General features: G+C 38.3%; 1 protein-coding gene across 2 annotated transcripts in view; it reads right to left on the bottom strand.

Annotated features, from left to right (window-relative positions):
* The window catches only part of St8sia4 (ST8 alpha-N-acetyl-neuraminide alpha-2,8-sialyltransferase 4), an 88,235-nt gene extending 68,904 nt beyond the window's left edge, over positions 1-19,331 (bottom strand). Inside the window, exons 1-4 of one of the 2 annotated variants that reach the window (XM_004841732.4) lie at positions 19,177-19,331; positions 18,825-19,031; positions 12,455-12,586; positions 4,770-5,027 (exon numbers count right to left, since the gene is read on the bottom strand). In XM_004841732.4, coding sequence (XP_004841789.1) covers positions 4,770-5,027; positions 12,455-12,586; positions 18,825-18,937 — 503 coding nt within the window. In that variant the 5' untranslated portion in view covers positions 18,938-19,031; positions 19,177-19,331. Of the gene's footprint in view, positions 1-4,769; positions 5,028-12,454; positions 12,587-18,824 lie in introns of both variants that reach the window. The other variant, XM_087180896.1, reaches the window with a different exon arrangement.
* Positions 19,332-21,770: the final 2,439 nt, after the last annotated feature.

Below are 21,770 nucleotides of genomic sequence, written 5' to 3'. Positions count from 1 at the left end.
TGTTGGTTTATGACAATATAATAAGACTTCTAAATTATCAATTATGTCTTCCTAAAGTGTACTGTGTGTGTTATCTAAAGATTAATAATATATCTAGACTTACCCTGGAATATCTAAAAGTCTTTAGGTAAAATTGTTAGTTTCAGTAGCCCTATTCAGTAATGGAATCATAACTTGTTTTCTTTATCAAATATTTTTTAATCCATCTGCGTGATTTGAAATAAGAGAACGAGCTATAGACAAGGGTGTTAAATTTGCTAAGACTTCAGGGAATTTGAGTCCAGTGACACCCTTTGAGTCTTTTAAAAAGGAAGGTAAGAATCTTCAATTCTGTAATCAGGCTCTGCTCATGACTGGCCCCTTGTTCACGCAATATGGATAAAAATGTAGTAAGTTATCAGTGACTTTGACAAAGAAGTTAATGTTTGTCTTTTAACTGGTTAGTTTCTTTTTAAATAACTCCAAGAATACTAAGCCAATGTGCTTCGATTATTACACTTTTAGTTAGTATGGAAACTGGGTAAGAGATAAATTTTGTGAAATTATTTCTAGCTTCTGTTAAATTCCCTGATATCATAAGTACTCATAATAAACGAGTGTTTCATTGTTCTACAATTTAAACATCAGGTATCTTTTCCTTCTTTCTGTCTGCACACCCCATTGCTATTGATGTTAGAAGGGGTAGCATCAGTCAACCAAATATTTGGAATTTCTCTTTTATCAGTTAATAATAAAAGGCTCTGTGGTATTGGACAATTTCTGTACTTAGCAGTATCAGAGACCCAGATTTTTCTAAGAAAAAAAAAGACATTATACTTGCAAAAAAAGAATTTTTTTGATGAAATTGTACATGTTATTGAATTCTTTTGTACAGCACATGGTCTGCACCTGGTCTGTTTATGAGGACTCATATAAGCAACTCATGTTTCTATTTTCAAGAAGTGTTTCCAGGGCATTCAAACTTTCCATCAGTCTTTGAAGAAATAGATCTGACAAGCCTAAAATACTATTATTCCTTCTTCTTCCACTTTCTCTTCTGCTCAAGCATGTGAGAGATGGCATGTAACTGACAAATTGCTGCTGATCACATTAGTCAAAATTTTGCTCCTTGGGAGTGATATGGCACAATATCTTAAATTTCATGAGAACTTTATTATACTATGTGAACCACACTTCTTAGAGAAGGATGCAGGTCAATAAATAAGATATTTTCAACTTGAGCCAGTTATTGGCTTTCTTTACTTTCCTATCTTAACTGAGCTTCCTTCTATGTGACAAGGCATCTGTCTAATTGAGACAAGTGATCTTGAGGTTTGTACATGTACAAAAACTGATCACAATGTTCTCAACAATGCTTTTAGAGTTACGGCTTTGGAAATTTTTAATAAGAAATAAAATTTTCTTGTACTTGTGTTTTGTTACTAAGGAACTTGTGCATCTGAGACTTAGATTTAAGAAATCAGTTTAATATTTAGGTTTACTATTTTCCAATACTCATGAAAGAATAAAAGTCACCATTTAACTTATTTGGCAATCTTAGTGTTTTGTTTTGGTATTTTTACCTTAAGCCTCACATAATTACATAATCAGGGTTCCCTCTAATTTAATGTCCCTCTGAAACCAGCATTTAATATAATTGATTTGAGATTCAAGTAGCCACTGAAGCAGTGCCATTTGTAGGAAAGGAAATGCATTACAATATGTTGGGTATCCTGTGTAAATGCACATGAGTGCTTTTCACAGACTGATCATAAAATGTTTTTCACAGAATATTAGGAAAACTCTAAAAGCTCATTTCAAAAGACAATAATGCCATTTATATGACCCTTGCTGCTGCTGCTAAAAGAAAAGCTATCTAGAGCAAGACTTTCACTTGCATGCAATAATGAATTCTGGTATATAACTAAAGAAGATTTCATTTTATTTCATTAAATCTTTTCCCCAAAAAGGTCAGGTAAAAACCTAATTAATGTTTAAGGAATGTTTTATCTTAAAATGGCGCTTTGATTTGTAAAATCTGAAGTCTGCTTGAACACAATACCTGGGTGGTTTAAATCGTGAGGTTGTAAAGACAGACCACTCACAAAGTGTGAAAGGAGGTAAAGCACTCATTGAACACACAAAGTTGAAGTTGAAAAGTAACTGTGGATTCAATGAGGTTTTCAAATAGGAAGCGGTAAAGACATACTTCCCACTGTCCTATTTAGGTGTTTGTCCCTAGCTGATGGAAAGTAGTGGCTCAGAAATCAGCAACAGCCCCTCAGATCCAACCTCCAATTACCAGTGAGGCAGATTAAGACCCTGGAACCACAGAATATGAATTAAAACAGGTAAACCAGTCAGTGGAACTTACTATAGTTGGTTTCCTATAGGAATGACCAAAGAGTATTTTATGGTTAGCAATGGACTTTATTAATCTAAAGTGAAATAAAGAGTTTTTTAAGTCTAAACAAAACTAGGGACAAAATTAGGTGCTTAAGTCATTAAGGAAGAGAAAATATGTGCATTAGCCCAGTTGCTACAACCCTGATATTTTGCAGAAGGAAACTCAGAGTAGGTGATTCAAATGCCCAATTGTCTACAGTAGAACTACAAGGGCAGTGCTACCAGGTGGCCTGCCGATCCTGTTTGGTGAATGAAAAAGAAGTAGCATTAATTTTAGAATGAAAGAGGGAGTCAGTAGGAATTCATGGAAGCAGAATTTTGTTCACAGGTGGACTAGAGTCCAGTAGTTTGGAAACATGAAATCTGGCTAACAAAAGAGAGTGAGATATGGTATAGGTTGTACAATTTCTAAGAAATGAATGGAAGCAAATGAAGACTAGAGCCTGTGATATAACATCAGCATGATCAACCTGTAACTGTTAAGACAGAAAGACAGCAAAAATGTACTCACTGGGGACACAATGCTATGTGAGATAACTTGGTAATTTTAAATTGGAATAATTCAAAGGATTCAGTCTATAGAAATCAGGTAATAAGGCCAGAGCAGAAAGTACTCTCAATGAACTGATATTACACTGGAGAAGTAGGACTATTTCAGGTCTCTCTCGTTGCTCACATGTAAAAGCAATTTCCATTTTAAAGTTAGAGATAAGACTACCTCTAACAACTTCAATAAGCTCCAAGGCCGAAGCTTAAATGGATATAGGAGCAAGACTTGTCATGTTAAAATCATTTTCCTCTAGTATTAATCACCCTTTAAAATCCTCTTTCTGTTGCAACAATTTCCATTATACCTTAAAAGTTTACTTCTTTATGTTACCTGACTTGTGATTCTAGTCACTTCAGAAATTCTAGAAACCTTACATTTTCTTCACAGCTATTCTTCACACAGAAATCAATGTTTAAAGCACATTAATTCCACATCTGTTTTTATTCTACCATCAAATGTTTCTCTCCTTCTCTTTGTATTTTAGTTTATTTTTATATCTAAAAGTCAAGTCTACAGGGGTTTTTCCTCAATCCAATCAATCCCTGAGTTCAGGATTTTAAAAGCTCAACTGGTTTCAAATCAATATCTGACCCTATACTCAGACAAGAAAAGGTTTCAGTTATAAGTATGAATTGTATCCACCTGGTTTTTCATAGATACTATTGGTTTTTGAAGAAATTGTACTCTAATTATGACTAATTATATACAGTGGTGGTACCTTGGTTCACAAACTTAACCTGTTCTACAGTTTGGGAAAAGATGGCCACGTCTGTGTTTGTGTGGGAAAGATGGTCATGGTCATGTTCATCACTTGATGTAGAGTTTGCAAACAAAAACAAAACTTTGCCAAAAGTTTCTGTTTGCAAACCAAATTGTTCTCAAACAAAAGCGCTCCTGAACTGAGGCACCACTGCAGATAATCAATGTCTTTTAAGATGTCTTTCAGCAGATTTTATCATGATCCATACATTACAGCCTGCATTGTGGCCTACCTTCAAGGGACTTCAAGACTTCGCACATATGAAAAATCACATACTTTGCTGTCTTTATATGGTACCTTTTCATATTTCAACATGGATGTTTACCCCATTCAGCAAATGTTTCTGATGCTAACACAAAACATGTACAGATATAAGAATTGGGATTTAAAAACTGCTAATATCTGAGCTGTGATCACAATCCCATTTCCACTGTTGAGTCTATTTCAGGAAATCAGAATTTAGCTAAACACATAATTCATCAAATATCTACAGACCATCAATAAAACAGGTATGTTCAATTGTGTGAAAAAACTAAAATAATAAAGTGTATTAACATTCACAGATACCATGAATAAATGTAATGAAGGGAATTTGGCTGAAGATATCACATATAAACTGCTAAAACATTTCCTTAGAATGTTATATAATTATCAATAAAAAAATAAAATTAGCTCAAATGTATAACATTAATGCAAAGTAATGTTCGCAATCTTTAGAAAAAAAATAAAGTTACACCAAACTAATGACCATAAAGATGAGGGTTTTACCTAATTCTTATTTGAATGTTAACTATAGCAGAATTGGTATCTGTCCCCCTCATCGCCAGAGCTGCCTTGAATCATTGTTACAATGAAAGCAGCTTTTTATTCAGTGATACAATAACTTCAATTTTCTATTCCAAGCTACATGTAGATCTGGGTATAACACAGAAAGGGATGGCATAGGTAAATGTTTGCATAATCAGTAAAACTCTGTATTAATATTAAATTCGAACATTTCTGCCAGTTTCCCATTTCTAAGTAAAAGGTCTTTGAGGAAATCCCAACCCCTAGGATCGGATGGCGCTCACTCACCTGATCACAAAGTTGTGACTGTCAATCTCCTTCCCACATCCACTCTCGAGCAGAATGCCAGAATTTCCAACAACCGCGCAGGTTTTAAACCGACGGTTTTTCATTGGTGAAACTTCAGGTAGGAGGCTGTGCAGGTCATGAGAAATGTTTAGCGTCCGGCGCCTGTCCAGCACGTAGTGTATGACATCACCCGGTTTAAAGCTGCTCTTGACCACTGAGACATCTCGCTCTGCATCTAAGAAGCGAAGAATGTTCTTCCTATATTCGAAACACAAGCAAAGCTTTACATGACAGCAAATCCAAGAACTGGTAATGTCATTCACCAAGTAGCCTATGAAACATAAATTGACAAATCACTGATTTTGAATTTTCAGGTGGTAATTACATCAACAACAGGAAATAGAATATGCTTTTAAAAGCACTTTGCATAGAGTTTATAATAGTTTTGTAAATATAGTATATATACATATTTTGGAGTAAAAAGCACACTATATCAAAACATACTATAGAAAAATCCGTTTATTAAATTAAATACTTGAATTTCCATAATTAGATGTTCGGCTACTAGCTTTCTATTTTCTATAGTCATTTATTTTGTGTCACATAGTCTAATTAAGGTGAATAGAAATAATTTAAATACTTTGAATTTAGATCATAGATAATATTACTGAAAAGACTTACTTTTCAAATAAACATACATATTTATAAAACTTGCCTATAAATATGTGAAGAAAATGTGCAACTATATCACTAAATGTATATGAAAATTTTCTTCCTAGACTAAGATTCCAGGAGATAAGACCAATACATTAAAGGAAAAGATGGGTTAGGGCTGAGGATTTAGCTCAGTGGTTCTGCCGCCTGTCTCACTGTCTCACAAGCGCAAGGACCCAAGTTCAATCCCCGGTACCAAAAAAAAAAAAAAAAAAGGAAAAGATGGGTAGATGAAGCGTTGGGATTGTACATGGCAGAGAGTCAATTGTTGCTTAGTGTCCTTTCTTCCCCTCTTCCTTTTAGTATTTGAATCTTCAAGGTTTTATATGTGACATGGATCCTCGGTTAGGACCCTTCCAATTTTCTGAAACTCAAATACAGCTAGGTTTGGTCATATAAGTTGGCTTTCTTAAGTGGTATTGAGTAGATCGTGTGGGTGGCTGTATGACAAAGAAATGGAAGTCACAGCTCATTTGTCCACAATATTTTAGATCTTTTTTTATATTATGCTACTTCAGTCTACCAAATACCTAACATAAGTTGATCACAAATCTGAGATACCATGAGACATGAACTATATGCATCTGCTAAATAACTGAATGGTGAAAAATGAGAAAATAGCAGGCTGGAAAGTTGATGCACCCTGACTTGATATAGAAAATGCACTTGACAAAGCTATTGCTCGTCATAATTTGGAAGTTGTGCCCTTTACCTGATAAATTTGTTGCTTTTGGATATTTGTTAAATACTGTTCATACGTTGGTTTATGTTGAGTTTTCTTTTTATCAAGGAACTGAAAGAGGTGAAGTCAAGCATGAAATAAACAAGTTGCAAGCTGAAATGAAAAGAAATATATCTCTGGAAATGTTTTGTAATCTAAACTGTTTGTAGTCTATTAATTTAGACCTCTAATTGTTTCTTTATCCCAATTTACAATAAATATGACTATAATTTCCCAGTAAGAAGAAGGATATTGACTTTAACATGAGTCCATAGACTCAAAGGACAAAAGGGTAGCTGCCATTAAGGTGAGGGAAGTGAATTATAACTGAATAGCTGGAGGAGAAAAAACAAGTCTTAAGAATTTTAAAAGAAATCTTTGGATGGGGTTATTTATATCTGAAACTAAGTACAAAGTAATAGCCCAGGATTCTAGTAAGCTCTTGGGATAATCGTACTGCCAGAAAATTACGGACCTAACCTATTAAAGTTTGGAATTATCCGATCCATAGCTTAGCAAACATGTATCAGCAAGAAGTAATTAGAGAAAACTTTACACCTATGTTGGAAATTGAATATTATTCTCTATGTGATTTTATTGGAAAATTGTTTTTTTTCAGTTCTAAAGATTGAACTAGGGCCTTTGCACTGAACAACACCTTCAGTCATTTTTTTTTTTTAATTTTTATTTCAACACAAGTTCTCGCTAAGTTGCAAATTTGCCTAGGCCAAGTTCAAACTTGCTATCCTCCTGACTCAATCTCACAGAATGCTAAGATTTCAGGTGTGCAAAGCTGCATTTTTGAAGTGATGAAACCAATGTCATTATTATAAAATTTACTATCTGACATGTTTTCCTCTATGGCTATTATTGTTTAAGCTTCAATATAATTGGTAAATTTTTAAGACTAAGAAAAAAAAAGGTCCTCTCTTCACAACTACTTCTGTTCATGACTACCAAAGGAATTATTGTCCAATTTACACTTGTAACCTAGAAAGATGATTGGCAAGGATAGATATAAAATAACGAGCTCATATACATCTCATTTTGTTTGGCTTTCTCTAAACCAATTCTATCTTAATGTGTGATCTAATTAGAAAAACCAAATGATTGAAAATTCTGTACGGATAAAAGAAATACTTATCAGCTCTTTGGAAAAAATATTTTTAAGCTTAATTTGTAAAGGAAATTTTATACAAATACTCTACAAATGAAATCAGAAACATTATTAGAAATGCTATCATGCACCGTAATAGTTTATTTTAACAATATATAGATTACATAAGAAATCCTCAACTATGGACTTATTAATAGAGAAAATGGAGAAGTATCTCATTATGTCAAAGACATAATGATTCTTCACAAAAGTTAATGATCAGCACCCAAAGTGGCAAAACACAGAAACCTTTGCAGTTATTTATTAGTTGTCATTTATTTATCTGTGGAAAATTAGTATTTTGACACCTATATTTCAACAAAAAATTCTCATTTCCTGTTAACATGACAAGGCTGGCTCTAAAGTACAGACTGCACGGATGTGGTTAAATCACCCAACTACATGATGTTATCATTTTCCTTTGAACATAATTTGAACAGGTTGCCAGAGATGTTCTTGGAGATGTGCACTCACAGATGGTGGCGTGTTTGCAAGTTTGAGGTGAGTAGATTAGAGGTCTAGATATGGATGAAAATATGGTAGCCTGGACATGCTAAAGGAACAATCACTTTTACTTGATCAAAAAAGTCAGCACTTACATGACTCTCAACTAATAGCAAGAAGGACTTTCTAACAATTGTGCCCTTTCTGTGTAACTGAAAGCAGCCAAAACGCTTGAAAAGACATCTTCTAAATTCTTGATTATAATTGAGCACCTCTATTTTATTCATTTTTAGGAAAAGTGGTATGAAAAGGAGCCTAGGTAACTTGAGAAAAGTTTTAAGAAAATAAAAAACAGTAGCTCATACTAATCAAAATAACAAAATACAAAAATTTCTCAGGCAAAATTCTAAACAGTTGTTAGTGTACAATTTCCTTTTTTTAAAATTGAAAAGGGAAAAAGTGAATTTGAATGACTCCAGTAAGTACTTTTTCTTATACTAAACAAAACTTTTAGTTTCTATTTTAGGGCTTAAATTTAGGCATGGGAAATTACCTGAGATAAATTTGCTGGTGCAAGTGGATGAAAGAGAGAAAATAATTACTATAAGAGAATAATATTGTGATTTAAGCTCTTAATACTCTTTGAAATCAGTAAGAGAAGGCTAGCTTTTTCTCCCCCAGCAGGCTGAAGATATTTTTTAGATTACAGATGTAATGGACCACAAAAAGCTCTGTGTATTTGCCAAATCTAGTTAGTGCTCAGACTATAAATATGTCGGGACTATAAAATTTTTACTTATATATAATAAGCTAGATGACACCGAGAGCATGAAAATACCACTTTAAGCATCATCAAAGAGAACATATGATTTTGCTTAGAATATAATTGTTAAGAATTTAATATTGCTTATCAGCAGGCAAAACAAAACTTTTTCAAAAACAAGAAGGAGAAAAACAGAGTAAAAAACTAAATGTAATATTTGAGCTTTAAGGTACTTGAACCAACAAAAGCTAATATTTAATGCACAGGTGTACCAGGGCAACTTTTCTTAATTTGTAGTCAAGTTATGACCAGATATTCCAAGCAGGGGTTGTGTTTCTGTGCATGACTTAGAAGAAGAACAAGAAGATTCCTCACAGGTCCATAACTGTAATTTTGTGATCCTACTGCAACTTCTGAAACCTCTGTTGAATGTTAAAGATAACTGGAAAAATCTGAAAATGTTTCATTTTCAGTGATACTAAAAATCTTAGTCATACAAACTATTTTCTGTTAAGCAACGTTGGCTAAAACTGAAAGTTTGGTTTAGACTGTTAGGCTGACAGGAATAGATACTACACAGAAACTTTTCAACTGAATTTTCAACTACAACTTCCCTTTCAACAAAATTCATCACTTAACATAGCAGCTGAAAAGTGCCGGAAAATTAGTTTACTAAACAGTGTTTTCACTTGTAGTTAACCTATCACCAGATGCAACTCTTTCTTCTCAGTAGTTTTCTTGTTAACAAGAAGTGCATGTGTTGCAACAACTAGAATTTAATCTACATAGTAGTAAGTTCATCAGAAAGTAATGTGTGACAAATCTTACAGCTCGAAAGCATCATAAGTTGAAAAGCAAATAAGATTGTGATATATATTAGTAATCAAATTTTGCAAACACTAGATAGGGACTCCAGATCCCCCAAAAGCACTGAATCAGTTCAACTGGTAATTGCACAAAGAAAAAAAATAAATTAATGCTAATTCTTATCTCATGCATCCAGTAAACAGAAAGAATACACCAATATTTATCCCTAAAGCCTTGTCCTCCAAAGTAATTTGCTCCAAATCTCTAAAAGAATGAAGTCTGTTCACTGATAGGACATCTGAACTTGTTATAGTTGCTGACATTCTAGTATTTAAAGAAAACCCCCAAATAATAATAACCAAATTAAAAGAAAAATTGTTCAAAATACTTGAAAATAATTTTTGTTGCCTTTATGCCCCAAGTTACAATTTGAGTCTTAGCCCAAAGTTTGGTAATATTGGATGAATAATACCTTTTGTTATTTCAGAGCAATGAAAAATACCACAATACTACATAAACATGCATTTACATGATTCATATTATTTGTATTAAAATATAATATTACAAGAAATGTATTTCTTAATGATCTACTTGCCTGAACAGCCAAATAGGTCTGGGTTTGTATCTAATAAACTTTCTGACCCAAGATCAGCTGTTCTGGTCACTAAATGATGAAAGGAAGTAGAAAATGGTGTTATGTATTGTATATGGACCTTATTCTAAAGTAAATGTACGCATGTAGTAGCAAGTTCTTTTTGAGAAGCATGCATATATAAATTTGCAATTATGTTCAGTTAACTGGGAAGTCTTAGCTGTTTAGGAATTTTGATATATATGATATTATGTATTGAAAATACTTTCTAATTATATGATTAAGCTGTTTTGATGAGAAGCTAAGCTCATACATTTCAAAACTATATTTGCCAGTTTGCTTTTCTTTTTGGCTTTTACTTACTTTATGAAAATTAGAAGAAAGAAATAACCCAAATGTGGAAAAAATATCAAGTCATAAATGTTGGACATGGTCAAATAATCTCTCAGTACAGTGTTCACAGATTTATTCATAACATCTAGCTCAATAAAAATGTCATTTATTAGTTTATAATAAAAAACTCCAAACTATTAATAATGCAATCAAAAATGTATATCTATAGCCAGATGAGCTACAGTATTCATATTTATATAGACTTTGGAAGGTATGGCTGGATGTAATGATTAAACTAGTATTTATTACTGAGAATTTACATGGTAAAGTTTAATTTATCTGATTTATTATTTAGCATGGCTAGATATACTCACTGAACCTTTTTCCATTATTTTCTTTGATCCAGGTAGCCTAAATTAATTGCTTTCTTCTGGCTAAACCATCCTATTTGAAGTTGTCTGTCTAGACATGACTGCAGATCAAGTTTTTCCTTTCAGAGCAATTGTATTTCTCACTTTCTAATCTACTTCCAAGAACTATGAATCTTTAAACTAAATTATACCTGGATGTATGATTCCATATGACCCCGTTCCTTATAATTATTTTATATCTTACAGGGTTTATAAATTCAAATGTGGAGTCGGAGGTGTGGGGAGGACACTAAATAGGTATCATGGGAGAGCAAGCATGGCCCAGTCTGCTACCCATCAGGAAGAACACAGGTCCAAGTCATCAAGTCTTTAAATTTCTCAAGAAATTTGAAAAGTCACACTTCTATGAGGAATTTCCTGATTTTTTAAATATCAGTTTTAAAATATTTTTCTCTATCCAATTTAAATAGAGTTTACTTTCAACCCAAATTCTACTCAGGAGACACCAATTTATAAGGTCATCGGACTCTACACATCTCACCTTTTTATTAGACCCACAAATATACAAAGTTCTCTCTGAACTATAAGCACTCAAACACCATTCCTCATTGCAATGGGTTGGTTCCTGTTTCTGATTCCAACCCTCCCAAAAGTTTAATACAAATTAGCCTTACCATTCTTGTCTTTCTCTGACGTTCACCTCTTTTTAATTTCCAGATACTTTTGAGTAAATTTCAACCTGCAGCATGTGCCTTTGTTGAAATGCACTCTGTAAATTGTGTATACTCTAAAGATCAGTGTCACAGAGTCTTCTTCCAGGTTGCTTACAACCTGCACTACGTGTAGGTATGAACCAAGGAGTGAGTAAATAGAAGCCCAGGAAAACGTGTCAGCCCTTAATCTTTTGATCAGTAAGATACTCTTACAAAATACCTGTCAATATCCAGCCACTGGATGATTGGCATTTGCCAATATTAGAGAAATATGATGATTTTATAATCATATCAATCAAGGCAGCCATGTAAAGTAACTACAGAGAAAATTAATCTGCTAATTTCTTCCATTTAAAAACGTTCTTTCTTGGGCTGGGGATTTAGCTCAGTAGTGCCGTTGCCTACCTCTCAAGCAAGCGTAAGTTCTGGAGTTAGATCCCCGGTACCAAAAAACAAAATCAAAAACAAAAAAGTTTTTTCTTATTAGTAATAGGACTACTAGAAAAAAATGATGTAGTGAATATATTGAATTTTATTTCAAGAGTTTCTTTCAGCTTAAATGCCTAGTATAATAAGTAAGCCAGTATTCAAGCAGGCTCATTATCCTGATTTTTATCCATTTTTCACATGGACTCACACTGACATAACCATTGATAGGTTAAATCACATGTATTCACAATCATCAACAAAATAGGTATTGAGTAGTCTCTCTTTTCATTTACTTGAGATAACGTAAAATTTGAATAAAGTGTCAAAGAAGCCAAAACTAATTCAAAAAATATTTTCATCATGAGCAATTGTGTAAAAGTATGTTAAAATATTAGTGTTTTTTGTTGACTATTTTATTTCATTAATACAAAAACTATATATTCAAATTCACATGTTCATCTTTAAATTTTTTACTGTATAATAATTTCATTTTTACGGCTTCACATTCTTCAGTGAGCAACATTAAGTACAGCTGGTTCACTCTTACTTAACCTATAAATCAGATGTTCGATATAAGTTTGCAAGTCCAACATGTTTGAGAACATGATGTGAAATTTATTAAACCTTATTAAAGAAACTCACCTTATCTCCAAAACCAAAGAAGAATTGATCTTCCAGCCTTCTACAGAGTGCTGGAAGACTGACGAGCCCGCCTTTCGAATCACTTTATCAGAACTATTGACAAGTGATCGGCTCAAACACAATTCACCATCTCTGGAACAAAACAAAAATGCGAGCTTTGTGAAAGAAGAAGCATTTTTGTGTAAGCTATACAATACATAATCTGATTTATATGACTGGTGAATAAATTTCCACAGGTTAGAAAGATACAAGCATGAGGAGAGGTGTTCTAAGAATTAGGTGAATATGACTTAATTATAAAAACCTACACATATTCATTCTTAACTTTAATTATTTTCATATAAAGGAAAAACAAAGATCTCTTTGGAACTTCAAGAAACAAGAATTCTCATCAAAGCCTGATTTCCTACTGCATCCTCAACTGACTCTTTTTAGACAATAGACAGGATGTTTGGTCAATTATTCTACATCTCTGTAACTGTGACCTCAAAGATTAATTTTACTTTCAAAGAAGATGTATAAACACAATGGCAAGAGCTTTGTCTCAAGAGTAAGGAAACATTGCAATATCAGGTGATCTGCACATGTTCTTGATTGTGTGGCTCACCAGCCTTGTGTTGCTAGGCAAAGTTTTTCTGAGCCACAGTGCCTTCACCATAACCTTGAAAATCAACCACCAACTTTCAATCAACATGCTCAGGCTAGCGTAACCTGTGTCATAATTGTATTGGAGTATGGCAGTGTTGATCATTTTGAGAGATAACTATGATATCATTTATACCAAGAAGACTTTGGTGGCTCAACAATTCACTAGTCAATAGACTATTTCTTGTTACTTTACAGATGTACATTCAGATTCAGAGAGTGAAAAGACTTTTATAGCACAGAGGCAAAAAAATCATAGCCTTCTCAACATATACATTTATTTCTTTACATATCACCTTTTAATTTTTTGCATCTCAACAGCATAGTAAAAAAGTAACTTGACTACATATTCAAACACAAATTCTAAATCTGTGCTCTTTATGTAGGCAACCCTCGCCTACTATCAGTGGAACCATTGCTGGCGTAACAGCTGTTGAATGAATTCTATAATTGAAGGTTTATACTTTGGTATTTCAGTTTGCATACTTTTTTAAACATGTAGTTTAAATTTGAAGCAGCTCAAAGCATCATATGAAACCACTCTTTTTAAAATTTAGAACTCTATAAAAATAATGCTTTAAACTGTCTTACTCATGAAAATGATATACTTGCATGCCTGTGTGCAGCTGATAATAATCATTTTACAGAAGTCATTTAGGATGCAAAGAAATATAGAGCATATTTTACCATTCAGTGGTCCAATAGTCTATATTACCTGTTAGTGATAATAATTGCATGTGAAGCAAAATATGGATAAACATAGAAATTAACCTTCACACTTTAGATGATATGCCTTTAAGAGTACAGGCCAACCTGGATTCTCTTCCCAGACCTCTAATCCCAGTGCTTGTGAAGCTGAGGCAGGAAGATCATCTTGAGTACAAGGCCAGCCTGGGGTACATAGTAAGTTCAGAGCCAGACTGGGCTACATTGCAAGACCCTGATTCAAAAAAACCACAAAAAAATGGTATACACCATCACATTTTCCACTTTTCACCCATTAATATCTGGTAAGTCAGTATCACCATTTTCTTACCACTGGTTACTATTATTAAAATAATTTCTTATATCACCGATACATTTTCATGAAAGTAAAAATGTACACAGGCTTGCCTTTCCTTTAATCTGTAGAAGATTGTTTCACTGACCTGTGGATATATTTTTGCCTGCACAATGATGGCTGTGAGGTATTAAATTGCATGGAGCCTTTGCCGATCAAACAGAAGTGATTTTTAAACTTTATAACCATTTTATAAGAATACAATGCTGATGTTACTCTGCTGTTTGTACTGTGTTTTACTGAAGTTGTGATGGGCCAAATGTATGCTTTTATCCCTGGACTAAACTCTGAATGGAAGTAATCTCACTCCTCTTTGAGAGCCAATGGAACTCATGAGTGAGAAGACTAAGTTTAGGGCAGTCTGAATCTCTGGAGAGTTTTTTTTTTTTTTTTTTTTTTTGTGTGTGTGTGTGTGTGTAAAATTAAATGTATCTCAAGGGCTTTTCCACATGTGACCTTTGTAGCATTTCTGTCTTAGGAAAAACTTCCTTCCCATGAATGCAAAGCATGAAGGATGTTGCCACCCCACTTGTTTTTCATTACAGATTGGAAGTGACTTCTGAACAGCTGCACTGAAAACATTTTCTGCATAAGGCTAAGCACGAAAATATTCAACATGTACTTTTAAAAGGAAAATTACAAAACACATCAAAGAAGTCACTCAGCATAAAGCAAATACTACAGAGCAGTCTTGCATATGTGGAGCTATGAAAAATCTAGGCAGATGGTCATCTATGACATACCAGTGATGAAGCTGATGCTTAGGTTTGTTATCTGGTATGTATACATGCTTTCGTCTTTGGTGAGACATTCCCAGCTTCGCCAGAATGTATTCTGTTAGCTCTGCAGTACATAACAAATATGATTGATTTCACTTCTGGAAAAGAGGTCCCCAAAGCTCTGCATTCAACTCCACTGAAACTCTTTCTGACTTAGCTGTGGAATGAATATGTTCCCTTTAGACGGGGTTAAACTTCCTCCTTAATTTAAAAATTTTAAAGTGATTTAAAAGAAAAGAATTGCTTGAACACAAACAGAAGGCAATTTTGTGTTTTTACTCCCATGTTCTGCTACTCAAAATAAAGATTAGATGTTCTACTTTTAATTCATAGGTTTTGGTAGAATTGAAAATATAACATGTGAAGTGCAAATTCTGGAAATCTTGACTTGCAAAAGTATACTCCACTCAGAGCGAACTGAAATTTGGCTGATGTTAGGACTATCCAAAGTACGGTATGAGTGCTTATAACCACTGTCAATCTCATCATCGATTTCAGAACTCATACTCTTGATCAATTAGTAACATAACCTAAAGTGAGCAGTTTCTCGCTTCAGATGAACATCTCTAGAGGATAAGAAAAGTAAGTTACAGTCTCACTTTTCATCAACCAGGAAATAATGTGTAGCAAGTTTAAGAAGAATACCAATCAGAACAACTATCCATGAGACATTAAAGTTTCCTATACTTTCAAACAAACACTTCATCTCATTAAATGAGCATATCTACAAATCTGTGAAAGTTTGGTTTGGTTTCTTGAGTCAGGGTTTGCCATGTATTCTAGGCTGGCCTCAAACTTGCCCTGACAATCCTGGCTCAGCCTCCAGAGTGCTAGGATACCATGCCTGGATCTGTAGGATTCTTGAAAGCCTTTTCCAATAATACCTCAGAGTGCACATAAAGCTAGTAAAATCTTAGGCCTGTGAGGCCCATTAAAGACAAAAAAAAAAAAAGAGGGCAAGAACAGAGCCCTGAATAGTACCAATGCCTTTTGGGTTAAACTTCATTAACTAAGTCATCATAGAAACAATAAATTTTTGTGGAGAAAATGTTGCTTTTAGGTATCGAATCATTATTTGACCAGCTCTGGGATAACCCCTCCTTTCTTTTAAAAATATTGTTCGTGTACCTCTGTAAGTATGAGAAGGTGGCCCTTTGATGGAAAAGCTGGGCTGCTCTTCCTTCTCCTTCTTTCTATGCAGAATGATTGCTCAGTATCATATGCAAGAAGAGTAATGCTACATTAACTCTAGCTGAGACCCGGCCTTTCAAAGTATAACAAGTGCTGAATAGATAAAAGATTGCACTCCTGTTGAAAAAAATATGTAGGCAGGAAAGCTAAACATGAATTTAGGGGAAAGTGTAAGTCTGAAGGGCCATGGAAGGCCTTGCATAGAGACTACTGGCCACCCACAAGGTGCGCAGTGCCCCCCAAAGGCCAGAGCCTGCCTCTGTTACTTCACTTTCAAACGTCTGGCCCAAACCTCCAATCTAATTCAACTCTTTTTAAAAAACGACCTCCCCACGTGGCTTGGGTGGAAAGCGAGTCAATGAGATGATTAGTCTGATGACTCAACTCCTCCTCTACTGGGAGTTAAAACCAGGAGTTTGGATCGTAAGGTTTTCCACTGCATATCTGGTCCTGGTTTGAAAAGAGGAACGTGTGCTCCGGACCTGGAGCTGCCCTTCTCGCCGGCTCCGCGGTTTGCGGAGTAGCCGGTGACCCCCGGGGCAGCAGGACGCTTCGGGGCACGTGGATGACAGCGACGCCTGCAGCCAGCCCTGCCCGGTCCCCAAAACTGCAATTGCGGGTTTTAATTAAGGAGGAGGAGCCGCGGCGCTGGCTGAGCATGGACAGTGATTTGTTTTAAACGAAGGGAGTCCTGATTCCTCCAAACGCTTCTTTCCCCGTCTTGCTCTGTCTCCCACCCTCGCTCTCGGGGTTCTGGGAGGGCCAGACCCTGGGCGCACCTCTCTTCCGGTTTGGTTAACTCGAGGACCAGCCCCACGCCTTCTAAAACGAACTGGGAATAAACCGAACCCGGTTAGCTGGCAGAGGCTGCTGGAGAGGGCTCAGCCTCGCTCGCCCGACCCCCGCCGATGCCCACCTCTTCCTCTGCGCCCAGGGCAGTGCCCACCCAACAAGGGGTCGGCACGGGAAGCATCCCGGGTCCCTGCCCGGCCCTGGAGGGGCTGTGTGAGCTCTTCCCCCCATGCAGCTGGGGAGCTGGAGGGGACGCCCGCTGCATCGCGCCCCCACCCAGCCCGCTCCTGCTCCCCGGGGTCCCGCGCCAGCAGCCCAGACGCTCAGCTCCGGGCCGGGCTCGGCCGCTTTGTCTGGGCGCAGGCTTCTCCTGGAGCCCACAGCCCCGAGGGAACAAAGAGCCTAGACCCGACCCTCACGCCCGGCCTCGCCAGCACCGGAGCCCCGCGCGGGCCAGCGCCTCCCCAAATACCCCTTTGTCTGCCTGGCAGCACAGGTCTGCAGCGAGGCCCACACCCCCTCAAGAGCTCCTTTCCTGACAACTCACACAGCTGGATTTTCAGCCCGCCCTCGCGGGTGTAAAGGACCTCATAGGGTTCTTTTATTTTTTTTCTTTCCCCAGAATAGACCTTGAATAGATCTGTTGATGCATAACTACCATTCAGGCCATTCTTTACTAGCTTTTCATTCTCGGCCAGTCCCTCCTGACTGTCACCACGGCTTTCTCCAGAACAGTGTTTCCTTCTATAAAGACAAACCTTCCTCTTGCTCACTTAAATGCTCATTACTTGGGGAGGAGCAGGAATATTATGGACTCCCTGAAGTTTAAGAGCGGGTATTTTAGCAGTTCTATCACACGCACACACACACACACACACACACACACACACACACACACACACACACACACACTCTCTCACGCGGAAAAGTCCCTTCGTTTTAATCAGTGTCAGAAGAAAATAAAACGAAGAAGGGCGTCTGTACAGTGTAGAGTTTCCTATAGCGGACGCCTCCGGACGAGGGAGGATTTCCGAAACAGGACTTTGGGCAGAGTTGACAAGCAGGTTCTCATCCTCAGAACCAGTTTCCAAGCTCTGTCAGCCCAAAAAGTTGCGCCACCCCCTGGGTAAACTTCAAAAGGCGCAGAGGCTAAGGGGAGGAAGGAAGGAAGTGTGATATTTAGAGAACTTAAGAGGGTGGGGAGATTCTGAACTCATCCAAACGAAAGAAACAGCAACAACACAGTCATGGAAATACAGTACAGCCAGTTTCTTTCTAAAACTACGTCCGCGTTTTATCTCTGGACAAGCAAATAAGGAATCATCCTTGGGGGTGGAAATAGAATTTCTAATTCAAATTAAAACACACAGATGTACCCAACGCCAAAAAGAAGCAAACAAACAAAAAAGTAGAAAAGCAGAGGAGACAAATTTTCTCCTGTGTGGGCTTTAACTTTAATCCTGCAAGAAACCAGCTTTCTCTAGCTTCCCCCTACAGTGACAGGACAGAGGGAAAGTGAAGGAGAGGCGCTGAGTGAACACAGACCCCCGGCTGAGTTCTGCCCACGGATTAGAGGGCCAAGGGCAAACGTTCTTTGTTGACACTTCTGCAGAGACTTCTCCTGCGTGCAGGCCCCCGGGCCAGTACGACTCTCACCTCCACCACTCCACAGGGTAAGTTGAACTCGCTTCGAGAAGCACACACACACACACACACACACACACACGCATGCACGCACGCACACACACAGCTCCACAACAGCCTTTGTTATTTAATTCGCGAGAGTCCCTGCCCAAGAGCTCGGACGCACACGCACAGCATTCCAACCTTCACTCCACCGCCTAGACACACCGTGCCCCTAGGCTGGACTTTCGGTCATCTCTGAAATGGAGCTCTCATTTACCCGATCAGCTGCGTCTCCTGGTGCTCCTCGGTTCTCGCTATTTCTTTTGTCTTATAAAAGATCAGGAGCAGACTTATAGTGCAGATCGTCCACCTCTTCCTGATGGAGCGCATCTTGGGTGCCCAGGAAAGTCCGGGTTGCTCCAGCTCGCGCACCTCCTCGGGATAAAGGCTCCGTGTTGGGAAGAGTCGGGGGAGGGAGGTGGATCTGAAAAAGGCGAGGAGAGCTTAGGAGCCGGGATCCCAGGATCGGGTGGCCGGGGTCCGCCGCGCCCGTGCTCCCCGCTGCTCCCGCGCCGCCCGGCTGCTCCGCGCCGCCTCCCCGGGGCTCAGGGTTCTTTTCAGAGGTACACCTTGGGTTCGGCGGTGGCGGCCGCTTCTGCAGCTGGGTTGGGGGCGTCACTGGCCCTTCCCTCTCGCTAGCAGGGAAATGATGAGCAGAGCCAGCCAATCACCGGGCGGAGGGGGCGGAGGCTGCCGTTGCCTCGCGTTGCCGGAGGCAGCTCGCGGAGTAACGTCGCCGGCTCGGTCCGCCCGGGCCGAGGGAGGAAGCTCGCGGTCGTCTGCGCGCGCGCTCTCGCACGCACACACACAGACACACACACACATGCACACGCAGCATCTCCTGGGACACCGAAGCACCCGCTCTCCGCACCCCGGAGCGCCCAGACAGTCCGCGGGCATCAGTATGGAGCGCGCACCTCGGCTGGGAAAAGATCAGAGACGCATCCGGTGGGATTGCGGTTTTAGATGGAGCCGGGGCTTGCGAGAGGGATAGCTTTTTCCAAAAGCGCACAGAAAATCCACGCCCTCCAGATAGAGTGAAACGGAGCCGAGAGCGGGGAGAGGGAGAGCTTGGTATTCCGCCCACAGCTCAGTCGGGAAAGTACAGATGCTTTCCCGAGCCAATGAGCTGATCTCTGGCCCCTTCAGAATGAACTGCAGATGAGGACCCCTTGCTGTAGACCTCCAGGTCACAAGTGATGCCAGAGTTGTCCTTAGGAACTTTATGGACATCTATGTGACTCACTGTCATTTGGAAACTCTTAACGAAGAAGTCAAGGAAACTAACGCCATTTAAACTTCAGTCAGGAGAAATAGGATTCGGGGAGGGGGCACGATGATACAACCAACCTCTCTTTCCAAATTCTTTAAATTCTCTTTTAAATTTACACTCACCAACACATTAATGCAGCCAGGAAACGAGCAAGGAAGGCAAGAAGGAAGAGCAGTCTCCTCTCTGAAACTCACACCCATAGGTATTGGTAGCCTGTTTTACTCTCTCGTCCCTCCTACCACATTATATTGTGTGGCAGGGACACTTCTCCGGTTCTGTGTTCAAATCCTCAATGCCAACACCTCTGCCCCAACCTTTGGTTTCCCGCCTTATTTCTCTGGTCAGAGGACACCTTGCACCTGCACCTTCCCATGACGTCTGGGCTCCACAGGCATTGAAACTAGGATTTCTCCTGTCCTTTTGCTCCGGTCCCAAGATCCGCATGCTACAGCTGCTGCCTCCAATTCCATGTTCCTTCAGGTGGAGCGGTGGCTCTTTCAGTCATCCATTGCTGTCCGTTGGAGCTAACATGACCGACAGCTAATGGTGACTCACAATTCCCAGGCCCTCAGGAGACCAGGGGAGAGGTTCTAACTTTCTTCTTGTGGACAGCTTAAAATAAGAACAGGAGCACCTTTGTTTAAGAATTTGAGGCCCCAGGGCAAGGGGAGATAGCCTGATAGAATCAGGGGTAGAGTGATTACCAAGCATGCATGTGGGAGGCCTTGGTTTGACTTGAGCACGGAAAACTCCTAAAAACACTGTCCCAGGCCAGTGCTGGCCATTCTTCCCCTAGGGGATAGGGAGGTAAGAATTGCTGAGTTCTCCAGAGCTTAGTCTTTACAGCAGAGAGAGGTAAGGGGTTGGATCTAAATGCTCCAAGGAGCAAGTAATTATGAGTCTTTATTGACACTACAACTGGCCCTCTGGGAGCCTTTGGAGTTTATTGATGTCTGGGCAAATCCTGCTTGCATTAATGCATTTCTATTACAGTGACTCTTCAAGGAGCAGAAACTGCAAGAATAAAATAGCTTCTTATTTAAGAAGAACTGGATATTAGAGAACTGGAAATTTGGGAGTGGGGAAATTATGGTACAAATGTTGAATTCTTCAGAATAAAATTTTGATTCTGAAAGAGTAAACACGTATATTTTGGATTTTATGTAATGCACAACTCTAACTGGGATGGAATAATATGCATCACTTCATTAAATTAATCCAATATTTCTAGGGCAACTGTTATGGACCCGGTAATGTGTAACCAGTGGAGTGTGCTTACATATACAAATGGCTCTCTAGAGCTGTATCTGTATCTATAGTCACCAGGCAAAAACCCTACTCACTAAGAAAGTGACAGCTTTTAAAATTAATAATTTTCAATATGGCAAGAGGAATTAGAAGTATCATTTGAAATATATATCTGGTATTTGGGTAAGATGCTGGATAGATGCAAATGTGGTGTGTTAAGCCTTTCCATAAGGGGAGTTGAGGCTCCTGGTGGGGTAAACAGATGGACTGAGGTCTTCAAAGCTGTGGAGCAACCCAGGCAGAGAGGATAGAACAATGCAAGGAGAAGGAGCTACTTGCAACTTCGGATAGGAATGAAAAGCTAATGGTTTGGGGAACCCTGAAGCAGTTCAGTACTGCTGAAACAGGAAGTGTGAAAGGTGGGTGGTGAGTCATAAGTTGCTACTGTGATCTTAATATTCTGCAGCTCCACAATACGGAAGTGTCATCTCTACTAGGAAAGCCACAAGAACATTTTCAAGTGGAAAGTAGGTTTAATTCTTCTATTTAACTTTAAATTACAGTAGGGGAAACTTTTTACCTGTACCAAACAGACCAAAACAAACCCAAGAGTAAAACTAAAGAACTCTGAGAACTAGTTAA

The sequence above is a fragment of the Heterocephalus glaber genome, unplaced genomic scaffold, assembly GCF_053883595.1.
Source record: "Heterocephalus glaber isolate CG9 unplaced genomic scaffold, H.glaber_assembly_v1.0 deba00001465, whole genome shotgun sequence".
NCBI classification, from domain to species: Eukaryota; Metazoa; Chordata; class Mammalia; order Rodentia; family Bathyergidae; genus Heterocephalus; species Heterocephalus glaber.
This window is presented reverse-complemented; position numbering and strand designations above follow the sequence as displayed.